The 19,187-nt window shown below is 38.7% G+C and overlaps 1 protein-coding gene across 1 annotated transcript in view; it reads left to right on the top strand.

Moving 5' to 3' along the window:
* Positions 1-2,263: 2,263 nt before the first annotated feature.
* The window catches only part of NDC1 (NDC1 transmembrane nucleoporin), a 48,685-nt gene continuing 31,761 nt past the window's right edge, over positions 2,264-19,187 (top strand). The window contains exons 1-8 of the mRNA XM_067726210.1: positions 2,264-2,635; positions 4,117-4,237; positions 6,797-6,898; positions 9,750-9,924; positions 11,067-11,205; positions 14,386-14,494; positions 16,431-16,482; positions 18,458-18,593. Coding sequence (XP_067582311.1) covers positions 2,273-2,635; positions 4,117-4,237; positions 6,797-6,898; positions 9,750-9,924; positions 11,067-11,205; positions 14,386-14,494; positions 16,431-16,482; positions 18,458-18,593 — 1,197 coding nt within the window. The 5' untranslated portion in view covers positions 2,264-2,272. The remainder of the gene's footprint in view (positions 2,636-4,116; positions 4,238-6,796; positions 6,899-9,749; positions 9,925-11,066; positions 11,206-14,385; positions 14,495-16,430; positions 16,483-18,457; positions 18,594-19,187) is intronic.

Raw genomic sequence — 19,187 nt, 5'->3', positions numbered from 1 at the left:
TAATGGAGCTACCTCAGCAGCTGAGCACTGCATGTGGGCCGATGAGCTCTAATGCAGAGGGAGTAGCATCTTTCTGATATTTGGGTAATAATTCCTTTCTTCCTTTTGCTACTACAACCCTGTTCTTTCTCCCCATGTTCTTTTAGCCCTTCCAATACTTTTGTTATCAATTCTTTGAATTAAATCCCCCTTTGATTTAAATAACAAAGTTTGTTTTCCTGAATCAGACACTATCTGATGCATTTACTTGTTTCCATTCATTATTTTGTTCATTTAACAAACGTTTATTGACTACCTACTAATGTTATGGGTATTTTGGAAACAATGATTAACAAGATAGACAAAGTCCCTGCCCTCATGAAGCTTGTAGACTAGTGGGAAGAAAGATAATAACTAAGGAGTTACACAATATGATTTCAGATTGTAGTAAGTGCTGTAAAAATAGAAGTCGGTTAAACAATAAATAATTGTCTCTCTTGTATAAATTAAGTCAGAAGGTAAAGGCAGGTAGCCCAAAATAGTATGATTGCTCCAAGTAATCAAGTCTCCTTTTAGCTCAGTACCTAATTTGCCTAGAGTGTGACCCTCTTACTGTGGTTCAATATGGCAGGCAACACATCCAAGTTCCATGCAGCTGGATGGAGGAAAGGATTAAGAAAGGGGCAAAGACCACGAGCTAGCTCTCTTTTAAGGGGAGGTTTCTGGGAAGCTACCATGCAATACTTTGATTATATTTTACTGCCCTGAACTCAGCCACCTGGCTCCACTTAGCTGCAAGAGAATCTAAGAAATGTAGCCACATGCCCAGTTAAACGTGGGAGGGGGGGGTGGTCTATACTAAGAAAGAAGGGGAGAATAGACACTGGTGTAGACAACTACTAGTCTTTACCAAAGGAACGAAACAAAGGAATATGACTGCAAGTAACCTGAGGTCTGTTTATGGACACTCATTTAGAATGATTCTTCTTTTTTTTCATTATTTTATTTTTAATTAATTTATTATTATTATTTTTAAATTTTGGCTGCTTTGGGTCTTTGCTGCTGCACGTGGGCTTTCTCTAGTTGTGGTGAGAAGGGTCTAATCTTCATTGCAGTGTGCGGGTTTCTCATTGCGGTGGCTTCTCTTGTTGCAGAGCACGGGCTCTAGGCACGTGGGCTTCAGTAGTTGTGGCTTATGGGTTCAGTAGTTGTGGCTCACGGGTTCTGGAGCACAGGCTCCATAGTTGTGGCGCACAGGCTTAGTTGCTCAGCGGCATGTGGGATCTTCCTGGACCAGGGCTCAAACCCGTGTGCCTTGCATTGGCAGGCGGATTCTCAACCACTGCACCACCAGGGAAGTCCCTAGAATGATTCTTTATAATCTCTCTCCACCACCAAATAGAAGGTTTCTTCATGGCAGAGACTTGATCTACCTTTCTATTTCCAGTTTGTCCTGCAATACTTCAGACTTGATTGATATTATCATGTTTTTGGAAGTGAATATGATATACAACCTTAAAACAACTCAAGAAACCACTTTTAGCAAACATTGCAGAGCAATATGTGTGATCTCAATTACTCTCATCAGACTATGAGTTTCTTCAGAGTCAGTAAATCACTGAATCTGTCTTTCTAGAGTACTGAATATTGTCTGTGGTATGTAACTGGGTGTTAAAATGTGTTAGCAATATGCCTCTGGGGATCTCACTGAGGCCTAATGCAATCAGAGAAGGATTCATTAAGTGGGACTTAGGCTGGTGAAAAGCCTTTTTTTCTCACTGGCAGGAAATTAATGACAATATTTGTATAGCATTTTAGTACATCTTTACAACATCATCCGATGCCATCTTTATTTTTATCCTTATTGTATAGATGAAGAAACGGAGGCTCAGGGAGGGTCAAGATATTCCACTTAGCAAGTGGCAGAGCTGGAGCTAGAAATCAGATCTTAGGAAACCAAATGCACCTCTAGGGAAAGAGAGTTTTTCATTTCAGTAAAATTAGTACCTTTGTGGAGAGGGCCACAGCATCCTTTGATTTCACTTTCAGGAGGTCGATAAAGTAAGATCGGAAGGAATAAAGGCAAATCATTTTACCAGGTCTTTCTAATTATAGAATTCTGATAATCAGCACTGTGACTAGAAGCTGCTTTATAAAAGACTACGATTCCCAGCATGGCACAAAGGACCGCTGGGAAGACTTCTACTCCCAGCATGCTGTACTTTGGAACTCCCAGTCCCAGAATGCAACGCTCCTCCTTACTCAGAGGGCCGTAAAGACTACAGTTCCCAGCATGGAGCGCCGCCCCCAGTTTCTGGCGCCCCGCCGGACCCTGCTTCGGAGAGACGTTTTGGACTCCAGAGGGCGGGGTCTGGAGTCCCAGCCCTCTTTGGGGGACGTGTCTGCGGGGCGGTTCTGGCCTGTTGGGCCCGTCCAGACGAAACCTCGAAGGGATGGGTTGGGGCCTGGGCCAGGGTTCGCCCAGGCAGCGTCTGAGACAGCCCCAATGGGGCCCTCGGGGGGCCTTCCTCCCTTTGAACTGCGGTGGCGGGTGGGCTCACTGTATCCTGTACCTTTCAGAGTAGGGGCCGCCATCACCATGGCCACTGCTGCGAGCCTGCCGTGCGCCGGCGGACCGCGGGACATCCTGTGGCGCGTGAGTGCTGCGCGCGCTGTGGCAGGCGCTCGGCAGCTGCGGGGGTCGGGCTGGGCGTGCGGGCGCTGGTCGCGCGTGCGCGCTGGACGGGGGCGGGGCTGGCTCGAGTGTGGTGTGGGGAGCGCGTGGGGAGGGGGCGACCCGAGCGACTTATTTCAGGGTTGTGGGGGGGCGTCCTGAGTGCAAGCTGGTTACAGAGGGGACGGGCGTGCTAGGGAAAGTTGGTTACAAGTTGTGTGTGTGCGGGGCGTCCTGAGTGCAAACTTGTTACGGCGTGAGAGAAGGGTCCTGAGTGGAAGCTGGTCATGGTGGGAAGGATGTCCTGCATGGGAGTTGGCAGAGAATGGGGAAGAGTTGTATGCAACTCTGCTATGTGCACAATTAATAAGTTGTTGGTTACTTGGGATAAGAAGCAGGAAGGAATATCCGGAATCGGAAAGAATGTGGTATGACCTTAGCAGAAGCTGGTCTTGGGGACTAGGTGAGCAGGACAGGTATCTTGTCAAATTAGAGGAATGTGTGCACTGTGGGCCCGAGAAGAGGAGGTACTTCCTTGTTGAAGTCCAATCAACAGTTCTGCCTCCATTCTGTGGAGGGCACAGAGATATAGGAGTAAGATTCCTTTTAGAACAGGGCTTCTAGCCCAGCGGCACTGCCATCTACTTTGTATCCCAAGTTACTGAGTCTTACCTGTTCTTTACCACCTGTATTATCAGTCATCGATGTCCTGTAGATTGTATGTCAGAAACGTGGCTGCAGTTTTGTTTTTTTTTAACTTGCTCTTTGCCACTGCCTTCCTTCAGACACTGACTATAATCTTTGGCTTGGGCAATTGGGCTGGACTGCCTCCTGTTTGTCTCCTGTTTGTGTCTTGTCCCCTCTGATCCATCTTCATTATAGCCACCTTACAGACACAAGGGTGTTTTACCTTCCAAAATATAAATCTGATCGTCACTTTTGTGCTTAAAATGCCTCAGTATCTCTTCTTGTATTCAAGCAGTAAATCTTGTGCCTCATGTGGTAGGCACTGGTGAGTCAGACATGAATACAATGCAGTAGTTGCCCAGTAAGGAGCTCATGTCTAATAAACACAATTACAATATACTGTTGGTTCCTGGAAAATGAATACACTTTCAGATATTGACATATCAAACCTAGAGAGACAAGTATAAGTTGCTGTAAAGTACAGTTGTAAACTAATTGAAACCTCCCTCACCCCTCAAAGTGTGATATTTAATGTGACATCTGACTCTGGACTAAAACAAGCACCAGTTCACTGTTATTACAAGTTTCTGGAGTGATGTGTAGTGTTACTAATAGTAGTAACCATTAGAGTTTATCTATAGCTGCATGGACTGTGATCTGGGTGTAAATATTAGTGATCAACATCCTGTATGAAAAGATAGGATTTGCATAACTGAAATAACTGAAATAGTTTAACTGACTTCATGATTGAGGGATTTTTGTTTGTTTAATTATAGGTTTTGGGCTGGAGGATAGTTACAAGTATTGTCTGGTCATTGCTGCTTCTGCCCATCTGTACCACAGTATTTGTCATCTTCAGCAGCATTGATTTATTTCATCCTATACAGTGGCTGTCTGGTAAGTGATACTCAGTTTGGGGAAAACAAATTTACAGGACCCACTTCTCAACATAAAAATCGCATTGTGTTTTAAATAATTTATTTTAATTGCTGTATTGACAATGACAAAACATTCACTTTGAGGTATTCTTAAGGCATTCCCTTCCTAACATAGGCCTCTTCACTATATAATAAGATTAGTAGACACATCAGAGACTGTGTAGTATTATCACATGAACAGAAAGATCATTAGAAGACCACATAAATAAGAACCTAATTTTGTTTATTTGTCTCTTCTATTTGGCAGCTTTATTGAGGTTGTCTTTTTAAGAAGTGAACTATTCCTTTTATATATTTAAAAATTGTAGGTAGAAAATATGACATACCTTTTTAAAAAGTCTGTCTAAAATTAAGAATACTTTGGGACTTCCCTGGGGGTGCAGTGGTTAAGAATCCGCCTGCCAGTGCAGGGAGCACAGGTTCGATCCCTGGTGCAGGAAGGGGCAACTACCCATGTGCCACAACTACTGAGCCGTGTTCTTAGAGCCTGTGGTCTGCAACAAAGAGAAGCCACCGCAACGAGAAGCCCGCACACCGCTACGAAAGAGTAGCCCCTGTGCGCCGCAACTAGGGAAAGCTCGTGGGCAGCAGTGAAGACCCAGTGCAGCCATAAATAAATAAATAAATAAATAAATTTAAAAAAAAGAATGATACCCTGGAATCTGATACATGAAATATATTTTAAAAAATTTCTATATTGTGGTTGATAAAAAAGATGAGAAGAGAGAAAAGGAGGAGAGACTAAGGAAAGTAGAGTTAAACTGAAAGATTGATGAGGAGGAAAAGATTGGAGCAGGCTAATGTTTCTCCACATCCTTGTAGATAAAATTAATAAATTCATTAAACTAAACTATTTTATGTTAATAATAGCTACCAATTATTGCTGCCTACTGTGTGCCAGGCACCAGGCTAAGTACCTTATGTATAATACTTCTTATCCTTCCTACAACCTTGTATAATAATGACATAGTATCCCTACTGAAATGAGGGAACTGAGACTCAGGTTATAAGTCTGTGCAGAGACACAGCTAGTGAATAACTGAACTAGGATTTGAATATTGGTCTCTGACTTCAAACCTATGTTTTTCCACTCTGCCACACTAGAATTAAAAAAATAAAAAGAGAGAAATGTTCCCAGAGTAGGTTTTGAAGTCTTTAAAGTCTTGCCTAAGGCCTAGAAGCACAAATACTCTTGAAATTCTTTTTTTCCCTCCCTCTCAGAAACAGTAACAATAAATTTCTTTTGCTTTGAAAAGTGGGGAGTATGTTGTTAATTTAATTTTTCTGAAGAAATGCCAGTTTTCAAAGTTAAAAGCTTTACCTTGTGACCTTTGGAGAGATATTGCTGCTAAAGAATTAAAGTCATTTTAAGTTTTTTGTTGCAACATATCAATCACTTCTTGGGTGAGTCTCACAGGTCAAATGAAATTAAGCCATAAGCCAGCACAAGAATGGCAAGTATTTCTGTAACCATCTTGCTGCATCTGCATCATTCATGAGCTGGGCTGTCTAGTTGCAACCTCAGAATATTTCAATATTGTAATCTAGAGCCATTACCAATTGTTCAGTATTGGCACTTGAGATAAACACTTTCTGCCATTTCATGGCCCAAGGGTATCCTAGTATCACTTTCTCTTCAGGTTGGATTTGATTTATGCTTTTTTTCTCATCAAATATTACTTGTATTCTTCAACTTTTGCTTCACAAAGTCTTTACAGAGAAACTGTAGTCCTTCCTTCCTTATTTTCAGTCACATGAATCAGTTCTTTCACTCTTTTAGCTCAGTGTAATGCTTGAGGAGTTTAATTGTGGATACTGAATAAGTATTTTTCCATAATTTTGGTCACTGAATTAAAATTTTAAAAATAATTCGTTTCATTATTAAGTCTATTCAACAAACATATGTCCTTATTTTTATATCTCTTGTTCATGTTTTTAGGCATAATATATACGTATTTTAAACTTTACCACATTTTTTAAATGGAATATTGATTGTTGAACTACTCTAAAATGTGAATGTGTTAGTATTTCGTAGGGACATCATGATTTTTTTTTAATTTGGCTCATTTGGATGATTTATGGATTATGCTATTTCTAGAAATGTTACTTTTTTCTAGCTGTAGGGACTAATTGCATTAATTAAGAAGAGATCTGAAAAATATTATTTACATTTTAAAAAGAAACTTTGTTGGTATATTACTAAATGTGGTACTTCTCTGTTTCACGTGATTAAAATGTTTGCATATGGTATTATTTTGTCTGATGTTAACATCTGGGTCATCTAAAAGAAATTCTAGTATAATTTTTAAGGACCTGGAACTTGGTCCAAATAGCTCGTGCTGTATGTAGTTCTTGAGTTGATGTCCTATAGGACCCATCAGCAGTGTATGAGTAAATTTTTAAATAAAAGATAACTTTTAAAATTATAGTTGTGGTTCAAGCCCCTTTTCTATTGCAGTATACTAAACATGACTATATAACTGAATGAACTTACTAATTCATTTCTCTTGTGTTTTAGATTCTTTCAGTGATCTGTATAGTTCCTATATAATCTTTTACCTTCTGCTGCTGTCAGTGGTAATAGTAATAATAAGTATTTTCAATGTGGAGTTCTATACAGGTGAGTTTTCAAATATTAACCATCTTTAAAGTATCTGAATTTATTTTACTAAGGGCAGACTCAATGCATTTTGTATGTGGATGTGTACATCAGAGGCTATATTTTATGTCAAAGTTTAAAAAATGTATACAGAATTATTATATATGCTTTGAATGTCTTACCATAAAATTTATTTGACCAATACATTCTCTGTTTTAAAAAAAATAATTAGAACTCTAATATTGGATGATTCCAATTATATATATGAGGTATCTAGAGTAGTCAAATTGATAGAGACACAAAGTAGAATGGTGCTTGCCAGGGGCTGGAGGGAGAAGAGAATGGGCAATTGTTTAATGGGCATAGAGTTAATGGGTACAGGGGAGGATGGAAAAGTCTGGAGATGGATGGTGGTGATTGTTGCACAACAATGTGAGTGTACTTATGCCAGGAAACTATACACTTAAAAATGGTTAAGGGACTTCCCTGGTGGCCGAGCTTCCAATGCAGGGGGCGTGGGTTCAATTCCTGGTCGAGGAACTAAGATCCCACGTGCCCCGCAGCACGGCAAAAAAAAAAAGGTTAAAATGGTACTTTTTTAAATGTGTACTTTATGACATACAAAAATTTAGACCTTTTAATAATTCACAGCTGGTGTTAAAGTTATAATTCAGCAGATATATTATAAAAATAACTCCTTTATAGAGTAAGAGATCAAGACCAGATGATTTCTAAGGTCCTTTTCAAATATTGAAGTCTATAATTCTGTGGTTTTCCAACAAAATTTAAAATATCATATGTTTTGCCTTGGGAGAATCACCTGTTAGATTTCAGAGCTTTTTACTTTTTCTCAATTTCTCTCCTTGCTCTTCCTGCCGTTTCAGATTCCTTAAATCTGTCTTGAGGTAAAATGAGAAGCTTTTTCTTTTTCTTTTTTTTTTTTAACATCTTTATTGGAGTATAATTGGTTTACAATGGTGTGTTAGTTTCTGCTTTATAACAAAGTGAATCAGTTATACATATACACATGTTCCCATATCTCTTCCCTCTTGCATTTCCCTCCCTCCCACCGTCCCTATCCCACCCCTCTAGGTGGTCACAAAGCACCGAGCTGATCTCCCTGTGCTATGCGGCTGCTTCCCACTAGCTATTTTACGTTTGGTAGTGTATATATGTCCATGCCACTCTCTCGCTTTGTCACAGCTCACCCTTCCGCCTCCCCATATCCTCAAGTCCATTCTCTAGTAGGTCTGTGTCTTTATTCCCGTCTTACCCCTAGGTTCTTCATGACATTTTTTTTTTTGAGAAGCTTCTTCTGATACTTCTTTTTTTCACTATAACATCATTCTTCTTTTTAGCTCTTTAGTACTTCCTTGTTAGATATGGTATAAAATTTCACATTGCTCTCTGGATTTTATAGTACACCCTTTTCCTTTGCTTTTCTAATCCCGCACTATTGGCTGATGGATCCCTTTTGCTATTCACGCCATCTACAGAACCCCTTGGTTTACAGCATGTGTTCTTTCACACTGTCCCACGTACCTGGGTAATCTAGATTTAGATGCCAGACAAGGGCTCTCGAGCTAGTCATTCTTTTTTTTTTGGCCTCGCCATGCGGCATGCAGGATCTTAGTTCCCCGACCAGAGATTGAACCTGTGCCCCCTGCATTGGAAGCGAGGAGTCTTAACCACTGAATCACCAGGGAAGTCCCCATCTAGTCATTCTTAAAGCCTGACTAGTCACTTTGGCTCATTCCTTCAACATTCCTTATGTATTACTTTATGCCATGCATTGTGTGGGGATAAGAGATGTATGGTCCCAGTTTTCCCCAGGGGATCACAATTAATGCTGAGAAAGACAGTAATACATGGATAGTATGGACGTATATAGAAGCACCATTTACCCAGCATGGGGAGCTTCCTGGAGGAGGTGATGCTTGAACCAAACCTTAAAGAATGAGCTGTATTAAGTAGGCACAGAAGAAAAATGATGTTTTAGGGAAAAGGCGTATCATATAAAAAGACTTAATGACATGAGAAGCTTTGGTATGTTCAGAGTATGAGTCAGAATGTAAGTCAGTTACACAGTCAGTAGGCCTTGTGGGCATTTCTGGTGGGGAGGGGAAGGTGATAGCAGCCTCTTCCCCAAATTGTAAAGCACCTAAGCCCTCTCCCTTTATACTTAATTTTGTACTTCCCCACAATCTCTTTACTTGGTATGTATCAAAAGGAGAATATGTACAAAGATAGGCCAGGGAACCCTGTGCCAACTGTTTTCAAAAGTCAGCACCCCTCACCTCCCACCCACACTTGCTTCCCCCAGCTCACTTCTGAAAACCTTTTAGGATTATCAGAGCGGTATTAGAAATTCCCATGCAAGCATTTATTTTAATATTCAGTGTTATCATTATTTACCTGGTTTGTGGTTTATTTTTCACAGATGGACTATATATTGACAATTTAAAATGCTGAAATAAAGATAACTTGCTGGAGGGCAAGCACTGTCTTAAAATTATTATTGTTTATTCCTTTATGGCAGTGAAGGGAGTGCCAGGGTAGGCACTATTTGAGCTATCAGGAAATCTTAATTAAAAAGAATTGAAAAATGTTAATCATACTGTACTTAGGTTTCACCTCTCTAGATCCTTTGGTTTTTCTTTTTCTTTTTCTTTGTGCATCTGTTTGTATTCAGTCTTTTTTCAAATTATTTTAACTAAGAATTTTTAACTTGGTATTTTTCTGTACTATACAGTGACTCTGGGTTTCTTCCTGCCCTTTGGCGTATTTGTGCAAAGATGAGAGGGAATAGTTTAAGTCCTCTAATTTCATATGCTGCAGATTATAAAGCCACAGTCACGTGTTTTGTTTGCAGTTGTGCCTTCCATTCCTTGCTCAAGACTGGCACTGATAGGGAAGATCATTCATCCTCAGCAGCTCATGCACTCCTTTATTCATGCTGCAATGGGAATGACGATGGCTTGGTGTGCTGCGGTGATAACCAAGGGTCAATACAGTTTTCTTGTGGTTCCCTGCACTGTTACTGAGAGGTAATATTACATATACTTTTTCTAAGGGTGCTTGTTTAGTTACTAAGCCCAAAGTGACCTATATACATTAATAGTTTATGGACGTTCTTTACTTTCTGGACTTCAGTAAAAAGTGCTTTTTTATGTACATCGAATGTTTTTGATGTTTTATGTTTGTTGAATTCAACAATTTTTTTAAACCATTTATTTTGTACAAGGTACTATGCTAAATGCTTGGATTTGTTAGAATGATTCACACATGGACTGTAAGCTCCTTGAGAGTTGAGAACAGTAGGGGATTTAAGACCTGGACGCAAATAGATATAATAGGAGAGAAATAGGAATGTATGAGAAATAGTATTTAGTAGGAAGAAAGTGAAATGTGCAGATAAAAACATCTGGGGCTTCAGAAGGCAGGGAGGAATCCACACATGGCTTCATGGAGGAGGTGGTATTTCGGTTGGGGTTTGAAGGAAGGACAGTATGAGAAGAATGAAGAAAAAAATTTTTAATAATTAAAAATACCTTCTTCAGTAGAGTACTTTTATAATTTTGAAACTTATACAGTTCTTGACCAGATGGCATTGATGTAAATTTCAAGTTTATATTCTGACTTTAAAAGTCAAAAAAGTAATCTTAAGTTCTCTGTTATCCAGTGACTTTAAGACAGTATTCATGATTGCTACTGAATACTTGATTTCCTTTTGTCCCCCAGTTACATTATATAAGACAAGTTTTTTTCCTAATGCAATAAATTTTCTTTAGTGAAAAGAGTCCCCCTGAGGGATTGCCTAGTTATAAGAGCAACACAGAGAGAAGCCCAAAGTTACAGCATCTCTATCAGGTTATAGCCTTTATTTCGAATTCTTCAGTCCAGATGCAATTTACCAACTCATAAGCACCATTGCTTACTGTCACAGGGGACTTTCTTACCCTTACCAGATTTCTGGAGGAGCAGAGCTAGAGCATTAACTAAAGGTCAAGTTCTCATGCATCAGGGAAAAGGGTTTTGTTAATCTTTTGCCCACACTTAACCCCTTTGTTAGAATTTGGGGCATTTCTTAAGTAATTAAGTCAAAGCTTTGCCTTCAGTAAATAATAAGCCTAAAGTAGTAATATGTGTCCCTGACTGTTGAATTAATAACCTAACTTTTCCCCTTCAGCTTAGATAGCCCTGCTGCACAAACCTGCTTAAATGAGTATCACCTTTTTTTTCTGCTGGCTGGAGCATTTATGGGCTATAGCTATAGCCTCCTGTATTTTATTAACAACATGAACTATCTTCCATTTCCCATCATACAGGTAAGCTATGATTTGAGTATTACTTTATGTCAGAATTTGGCAGAGTTAAAATTGCCTTGGTGTTTGTATATATAACTGGCATCATCTGATTAATTCAAGATTTGATCAGCAAAACTTAGGACTGAGATCCTCAAAATGCCATTTGGAGAGTAGATCTTTGTCTTCATGAGACTTCAGTGTCTGTTTGAGAGCTGCAGTTGCCCTTCCTGCTGCCACTCTCAGAATACCTCTTTGCTCCACTCTTCCCCTCCCTGCTAGGTAGTGGCAGTTGCTGTGACCTAGCAGGGCTGGGGGAGGATGATGATGACATTCATGCAAAGTACCTCTGTGCAGCTGCCAGCTTCTTTTTGAACCTAAGAAGCTCATAAGCTTGAGAATGTACAACTAAGTATAGAATATGTCAGTTACTATCTCAAATCCTTTTCAGAACAAGGCTTGATGTGCATAAATAAAACAGTTTTGACTGGTTTGAGTGGGATAGGTTTTAAAAATTCTACTAGTTTGGTAGGAGCTGACTCTTCCTCTGGCAGGAGAGAGAAAGTTCGGTTGAGATTTTCCTGGTGCCATCAAGGCTTTCCCCAGCCTGTTGCTGCTATTCCTGACTGTGCTATTATTCGCTTCATTCCTGCTGTAGGGCATGCTGAGTACGGGGCTTTGGAGCAAAACTGTTAGAACCAGCCCCTTCCCACTAGGACGCAGTCCGGTAGGGAGGGAGGGGTATGCAAATAAATGATGTTCCACAAGAGTGTGTGAGAGTGTGACGGATTAGGATTCTCCTGGCTTAACTAAAATTTTCACATGCCTGTTGCATCCCTGAGAACAATCTGATGAAAATACACCTACTGCAAGGAGACAGTGCTCACAGGATCTGGTCCTTATCTGGATCTGGCCCTTATCTGCCTGCAGTCTGTGAGTTTATGAACAAAGAGTCCTATTTACAAATTCTTCACATCTTGTGAAGGTGAATTAAAGCAGAGTGTCAGCTTTGCCACCTCAGAATTTCAAAAGGAGAAACCCCCCCAAAATCCTGTATAGAAATATCCATGGTGAATCAGCTTTGATCCAAACATAGTTAAGAATGTAGGAAATGAAGAAAAAAAATTAGAGAAAAATGAGATTACCCCCAAATATCTTGCTCCTCCACGGACTTGTGTTCAAAGTAACCACCTATTTAACATCACGGATGTGTAAGAGTGAACAAGGGGAGTCCAGGATTGACAGTACTGATAAATTATTGTTTCTACCATGTACTGTTACATTTGTAACATTTGACTACTAAATTTTTTGTAATAGCTTTTGATAAAATCTTAGATTCATTCTTGTGTATTCTTCCAGACCCTTTACTGTACATTTATATATATAGTAGCTATAATACTACATAGTTTGTGGGGTGGGATTTTCATAAATAGTTTTATATTGTACATATTATTCAGTAACTACTTTTTTCATATAACAGTATGAAAAATTAGATGTTTTTAAAAATCTAGTAATTTTAACCATTTACCATTAGTCCATTAGGGTTTTTTTCTATAAACTTGCCTATGCTACAAAAACCAGTTCTATTGCCCTTATTAAATTCTTAATGACAGACTGATAGGGAAAAGCAGAACGTTGGCATGGAGCAGGGGACAAAGAAATGGATTAATGCCAAGACAGGCTTGGCAAGTTATACGCCAACAAGACTATTTGAAAGTATTAAATGAGATAAGATTTATAGAGCCTGGCACATAGTAAATATTTGAATAGGCACAGGGTAGCTCATAGCCAAATCACAGAAGAACCCAACAGGGAATTGAAAAACACTTCAGCTTGGGAGCAAGAAGAGGGTTTATTAGCTGTTCTCTACGTATCTACTGAAATGTCTGCCTGCTTCCTTAGCTTCTCTGGACCCTTGAGAGTGATGATGGAGGTGAGAGCTGCAGTAGGAATGGTTTAGGGACTGTACCCTTTTTATTAGGGGGTTGAGGTGAGATGGTGGTAGCACCCAGTAACTGCATCGAATAGTGCAATTCCATGTCTTGGAGTTTGAAAATATCTGAATAAATCAGGATACTTCAAGTTGTATGGTTAGTGATCAAGCATTCATTTCACCTGGGCTGCTTTTTGTAAGATGCTGTGGGAATCTGCAGATGTGGTATGAAGACATAACCTCTACCTAAGGACTATAATTCTTTGCTGTCCTTTAGCTTCTGAAATCCTTAGAGAAGGATCAGCCTTAATATAAACACAAAAGAAGACCAGAATTTGGGAAGTCCATCTTTGGTTCATTGGGTTTCCTTAGATTCTTTCCAATAATTTAAAAATTATTTTTTCCATTGGCATTTTTAGGGCTGACAACCCTTGTTTCACAAGAAGTGTAATTTTTTCAGGAAAAACATTTCGTATTTTTTCATATTTGATTCTTTTCTCTTAGATTGTTAGCATAGGAAGGTACCCACTAAGGAGCTGTTTAGCTGGTTCAGCCTTCTTATCTCACAGATAATTAGATAGGAGACGAGGCTGACTTAACGTTATACAGAAAGAGGAAGCACAGAACTCGGGTCTCCCAATTCTTAGTCTCGTGTCTTCTTCACTACCTCCTATTTTTCTGTAAACAGCATGTGAAAAGTTTTAGTGTAAAGGCAGCATACATTATCTTTAAGGTTGCAGACTCTGAAGCCAGCCTGCCTGCATTAAAATCGCAGATTTTTTCTTTTGCTAGCTGGTAACACTGGTTAAGTTACTTACCCTCTCTGTGCCTTGGTTTTTTCATCTGTAAGATGGGGATAATAATAGAACCTCCTTCGTGGGGTTGTTGTGAGATTTAAATGGATTAATGCATTTAAAGTGCTTGGAACACTACCTGGTATGTGAAAAGCATCCAAAGAATGTTAGCTGCTATTGTTGTAATTATTATTATGTTTTTTGTACTTACTCCATCTCTGTAGTCCTTACTATAAGTATAGATTGATATTGTTAATTTTCTCATTTCTGATCTCATATCAATGAGATGTTGTATAATGTAAATATTAAATACTTTAACATCTGAAATGGATGATTTTTTTACCTCCGGAATAAACTTTGTCTTTTTATGCAGTGATTATGTTTTTGTGTGGACCGTTATAGTTATGTGCTTGCTTTGGAATAAAAAAGAACCTTTGTTTGAATGTCATTTGATTCTGGTTTTTTTTTCTTCCACAGCAATACAAGTTCTTGCGCTTCAGGAGGTCTCTGCCTTTGCTAGTTAAGCATAGTTGTGTGGAATCGCTGTTCCTGCTTAGAAATTTCTGCATTGTGTATTATTTTCTTGGTAAGAATTTCTGCTTTTTGATACAGTATATGTATTAGCTCACAGCTCAGAAAATATCAAAGTCATTCTTGATTGTATTTATATATTTCCTACAATTGTAGGTATGTGATTAGCCCAGCTGATTGCTTGTTTCGATTAAGTGTTTAGATTTAGATTCAAACGTTCAAAGACTAGTTAAGAGAGAATATTGTTACAGAAAATGTGGTATATACATACAATGGAATAATAGTCAACCTTAAAAAAGAAGGAAAGCCTGTCACATGCTACAACATGGATGAACCTTAAAGACATTATACTAAGTGAAATAAGCCAGGCGCAAAATGACAAATACTACATGATTCCACTTATACGAGGTGTCTAAAATAGTCAAGGGACTTCCCTGGTGGTCCAGTGGGTAAGACTCCAGACTCCCAATGCAGGGGGCCCAGGTTCGACCCTAGTTGGGGAACTAGATCCCACATGCATGCCACAACTAGGAGTCTGCATGCCGCAACTGTGAGCCTGCGTGCTGCAACGAAGATCCTGTGTGCCACAACTAAGACCTGGCGCAGTCAAAATAAATAAATATTTAAAAATATATAAATAAATAAAGTAGTCAAACTCTTAGAAATAGAAAGTAGAATAGTGGTTGCCAGGGGCTGGAGGGAAGGGAGAAGGGGGAGTTGTTCAATGGACATGGAGTTTCAGTTTTGCAAGGTGAAAAAGTTCTGGAGAGCTGTTGTATGACAAGGTGCCATACAGTGTATATACACTTAAAAGTGGTCAAGATGGTAAATTTTGTAATGTATTTTTTACCACATAAAAAGATATATCCTTTAAAAAAAAGAAAATATTGTATATCATTTAGTCATTACTCTATAAATAACATATTCCTTTTTATAACTTTTTGTAACTTGCTAACTAATACAACAGAAATACCCTGTTGCTAAGGGGACATTGTAGAATTTATTAACATGAATTTTAAGCACAAAGATGCAGCTTATTTAATATAATGAACAGTACAAGTTGAATGGAAACCTTAATCTCAATAGCAACATATATTAATATAAACAAAATCCAGCATTCTAAAATACTGTTTTCAGACTATAACATTTTCTGGTGCTACTTTTTTCTGTGGAATAATTTTACAAAATTGTTCTATTTGTGCATAGGCCATTCTGTTGTCTACTTTAAAAAATTTTTAGTTTATATAATCCATTTTTCTACGTAGCTTTTATAATTGTCATTTTAATGTTAACACTTTGTTGTTTTTTATTAACCTACTGCAATCAGCCTGGATGTTCCCCTGTTGTTGTATCAATACATTTGGGCTGACATAGCAGCTGTGTCAACATATCCATGCCAACTATTTCTTCTTTAATTCCAGTTATGTTTCATTCAGATTTCCAGTGTTACCACTTTTCGTTTCTTTGTTGCACTTTGGTCTTTTGGGCCAGTTTCCTCTTTCAGTTTTTCGTTTTGGTAAAGTGTCATGGAGATTTATCATGGCAGATAAGGAGGCAACACAACTACATGCTTTGCTGTCTGTGCCAGAACTGAATAACAGACGTGAGTGACTAATCACTAACAGACTTTGAAAGAAAGGATGTCCATCTGTTATCTATATACTGATTTGTGTACTACTGAAAAGCTAGAATTGCTATATTCAGTTATGCACAGCTAAGGCTACAGTAACTGAAATTTGAATTGTGTTGTTGCAGGCTGGTGTTATTAAACCACAGTAACTGAAATATGTACATGTTGGACGTGTGCAAAGCAAGGACTGCTTGTATTTAGAAATTACTCTCTTTTTCTGCCCATTCCTAATCAAAGTCTAGCATTTTGACTGAGGTCTTGGTGTCTACTTGGTCATCTCATCCACCTCATGTTCCAAAGCATGATTAAGATTTGTTTCATTAACTTTTTATGATTATAGCATGGTGTTTTTTCATTTCAGGCCACATTCCCAAAGCTTGGATTAGCACTGCTATGGACCTTCAGTTAGATGAGTAAGTGATCCTGAAAAGTCTAATTTTAATGCTTTTAATTCTCTCCATCCTTTTAGATGTTTGCTACTTTCCAGATGTTTTATTTAGATTTAGCCTTTAAATTTTTTAAAAAATTGCATTCTTTTTTTTTTTTTTGTGGTACATGGGCCTCTCAATGCTGTGGCCTCTCCCGTTGCGGAGCACAGGCTCCGGACGCGCAGGCCCAGCAGCCATGGCCCACAGGCCCAGCCGCTCCGCGGCATGTGGGATCCTCCCAGACCGGGGCACGAACCCGCGTCCCCTGCATCGGCAGGCGGACTCCCAACCACTGCGCCACCAGGGAAGCCCCTGCATTCATTTTTGAATACACTTAGTTCACATAATTTAAAATTCCAATGGTATATAAAAGGGTATATGGTGAATCTGTTGGCCTCTGTCTCTAGTCACCTAGTTCCTTTCCCCAAAAATAAGCAATGATAATTCCTTTTTTGTTAGATACAGCTTTTATATAAGTGGATTTCTTGAGTTGCATGGACATACCTCTCTTTTGTTTTTCTCCTCAATAATCATTCTTTGCTATGTTGTGGTAGATGAGCACCATACTATGGTTTTACTCTAATTTTACCTGTGAGGAAACCAGATTTGAGTCAGGTCACGTGACCAGTTGAAGGTCATAAGTAGCAATGGAGTGACAGCATTGGGGTTTATTGTTCTAGTTATTCCTTATGCACTTTGCACATAGGCAAAGCTTTAATCTTTATTTAGCGAATAAATGTAAACTTCTCTATTAGTATTTGTTCTTTTAATTATTGGTTATTCCACTGTGATACTTTTGTATGATCGTAACTATTATCACTTTTGAGGAGTGGGAATATCGACATTAATGGATGTTTGAGGTATTATGGTTTCTCCAGTGTAGATTTCAAAAAATTCCTGACTTTTAAAAGTTGCTAGGTAAAATTTAGTTTTGTCTTCTGCTTAATCAGTATATATGAAACCAAACGTGTGGGTCATTTATTATGTTAGCCCAGGTTTTATACTTGGTCAAATGGAAAGAAAAAAATAATAATGGTATTGATAGAAATTTAATATAATACTTTTTTCCTCCTTTCACCTAAAAAATGTTTTGTTTGTATGGCAGTGCCTGATATTCTGGACTTAATGTATGCCAGGCCCTCAGTGATGCTTATTTAAAAGCAGAAAAAAAACTTTATCATCCCCACCGCCACCCCAACCCCAAGGAAGGTCAAGTACTACGCTGGGCACTCCTAACATAAACTGTTTTAAATCTCATAAAAGCCCTAAGAGGTAGAATGAAGAGATTATGCCACCATATGGATGAGGAAACTGAGGGTAGGTTAGGTCAAGTGATTAACAAAATCACAACATTTACAAATAGCAGAGTCAGAGGTTCTAGTCCTGTTTTCACAATTGCTAAGTATGATTGTAGGATTATAATGACTTTGCAAATTGAGCTCTTCAAGGTTTTGGTAACATTGCCTGCATTCCCTTTATTTAGCATTCTAACAGAGTTTCTTAACTTATTTTAAAAGTAAAGTTTGTTATTTTTAGATAGTACTTTGTGTTCTTAACTACTATGAAACTGTTTATACATATACAGATAGAGCTGAAATCTGGTCCAGGAGAGGTGCTAGTCATGCTGAATGGTTTTTAAGTATCAAGCTACAAAACAACAATAATAAAATTTTACCCAGTCTCTAGGGGAGACTTCTTCCATCATAGAAAGTGACAGTGAAGATTTGGAATGCAAGAAACTAAGAGCTAGTTTAGGTCTGCTCTTCCCTTAAGGCTCCCTTGTGTACTTTATAAGAAGGTATTAGTGAAAGAACTGTACAGGGTACAAAAGGAGAGGAATCTATCACCATTATTATTTAGAAATAGGATTTGTTTGTTTCTCAGTGTAGGGCCTCATGTCTCTTAAATGCTTAGATTGTATTTTTCCTACAGGATTAAATAGTAATTTCTGCTTTCACAGGCAGTTTCATAGGCCTCTTGACACTGTGAGTGGCCTCTTGAATCTCTCATTACTTTACCATGTCTGGCTCTGTGGTGTCTTTGTCCTGATGACTTGGTACATCTCATGGATCCTCTTCAAAATCTATGCCACAGAGGTTAGTATTGAATTTTTTGTCAGTACTTTTCTGTTTTGGAGTGCAGAGGTTTATTTTTAGTAGAGCACTGATCAGCATGTTGTTGTGCCCAAAGCCATTTTGAGAAGTTGGGTTTTGGTTTTTCTTCTGAGATTTCATAAGGCATGTATCTTTTATAACCATCATTTATTTGTATTTTTTTCTGAGGAACAGTGTTAGTGTTCTTAATGTTTGAAAACTAAACTGAATGAACTGTTAGTGGTACTTACTATGTTTTATCTATAGTGTAATTCTCATCTGAAAGTTTCTATTTCTCTACTGAGCATATACTAGATCGGCCTGAATTTTAAATTAATTTTACATGCTATTGATATAGATACTGTTGATCAGTATTAAAATATTTAAATATAAGGAAGGCAATAAAATACTTGTTCTTTTTTTTTTTTTTTTTTTTTTTTTTTGCGGTACGCGGACCTCTCACTGTTGTGGCCTCTCCCGTTGCGGAGCACAGGCTCAGCGGCCATGGCTCACAGGCCCTGCCGCTCCGCGGCACGTGGGATCTTCCCAGACCGGGGCACGAACCTGTGTCCCCTGCATCGGCAGGCGGACTCTCAA

The sequence above is a fragment of the Pseudorca crassidens genome, chromosome 2, assembly GCF_039906515.1.
Source record: "Pseudorca crassidens isolate mPseCra1 chromosome 2, mPseCra1.hap1, whole genome shotgun sequence".
Lineage (NCBI taxonomy): Eukaryota > Metazoa > Chordata > Mammalia > Artiodactyla > Delphinidae > Pseudorca > Pseudorca crassidens.
Note: the sequence above shows the minus strand (reverse complement) of the source record. Positions and strands in the feature narration are given on the sequence as shown.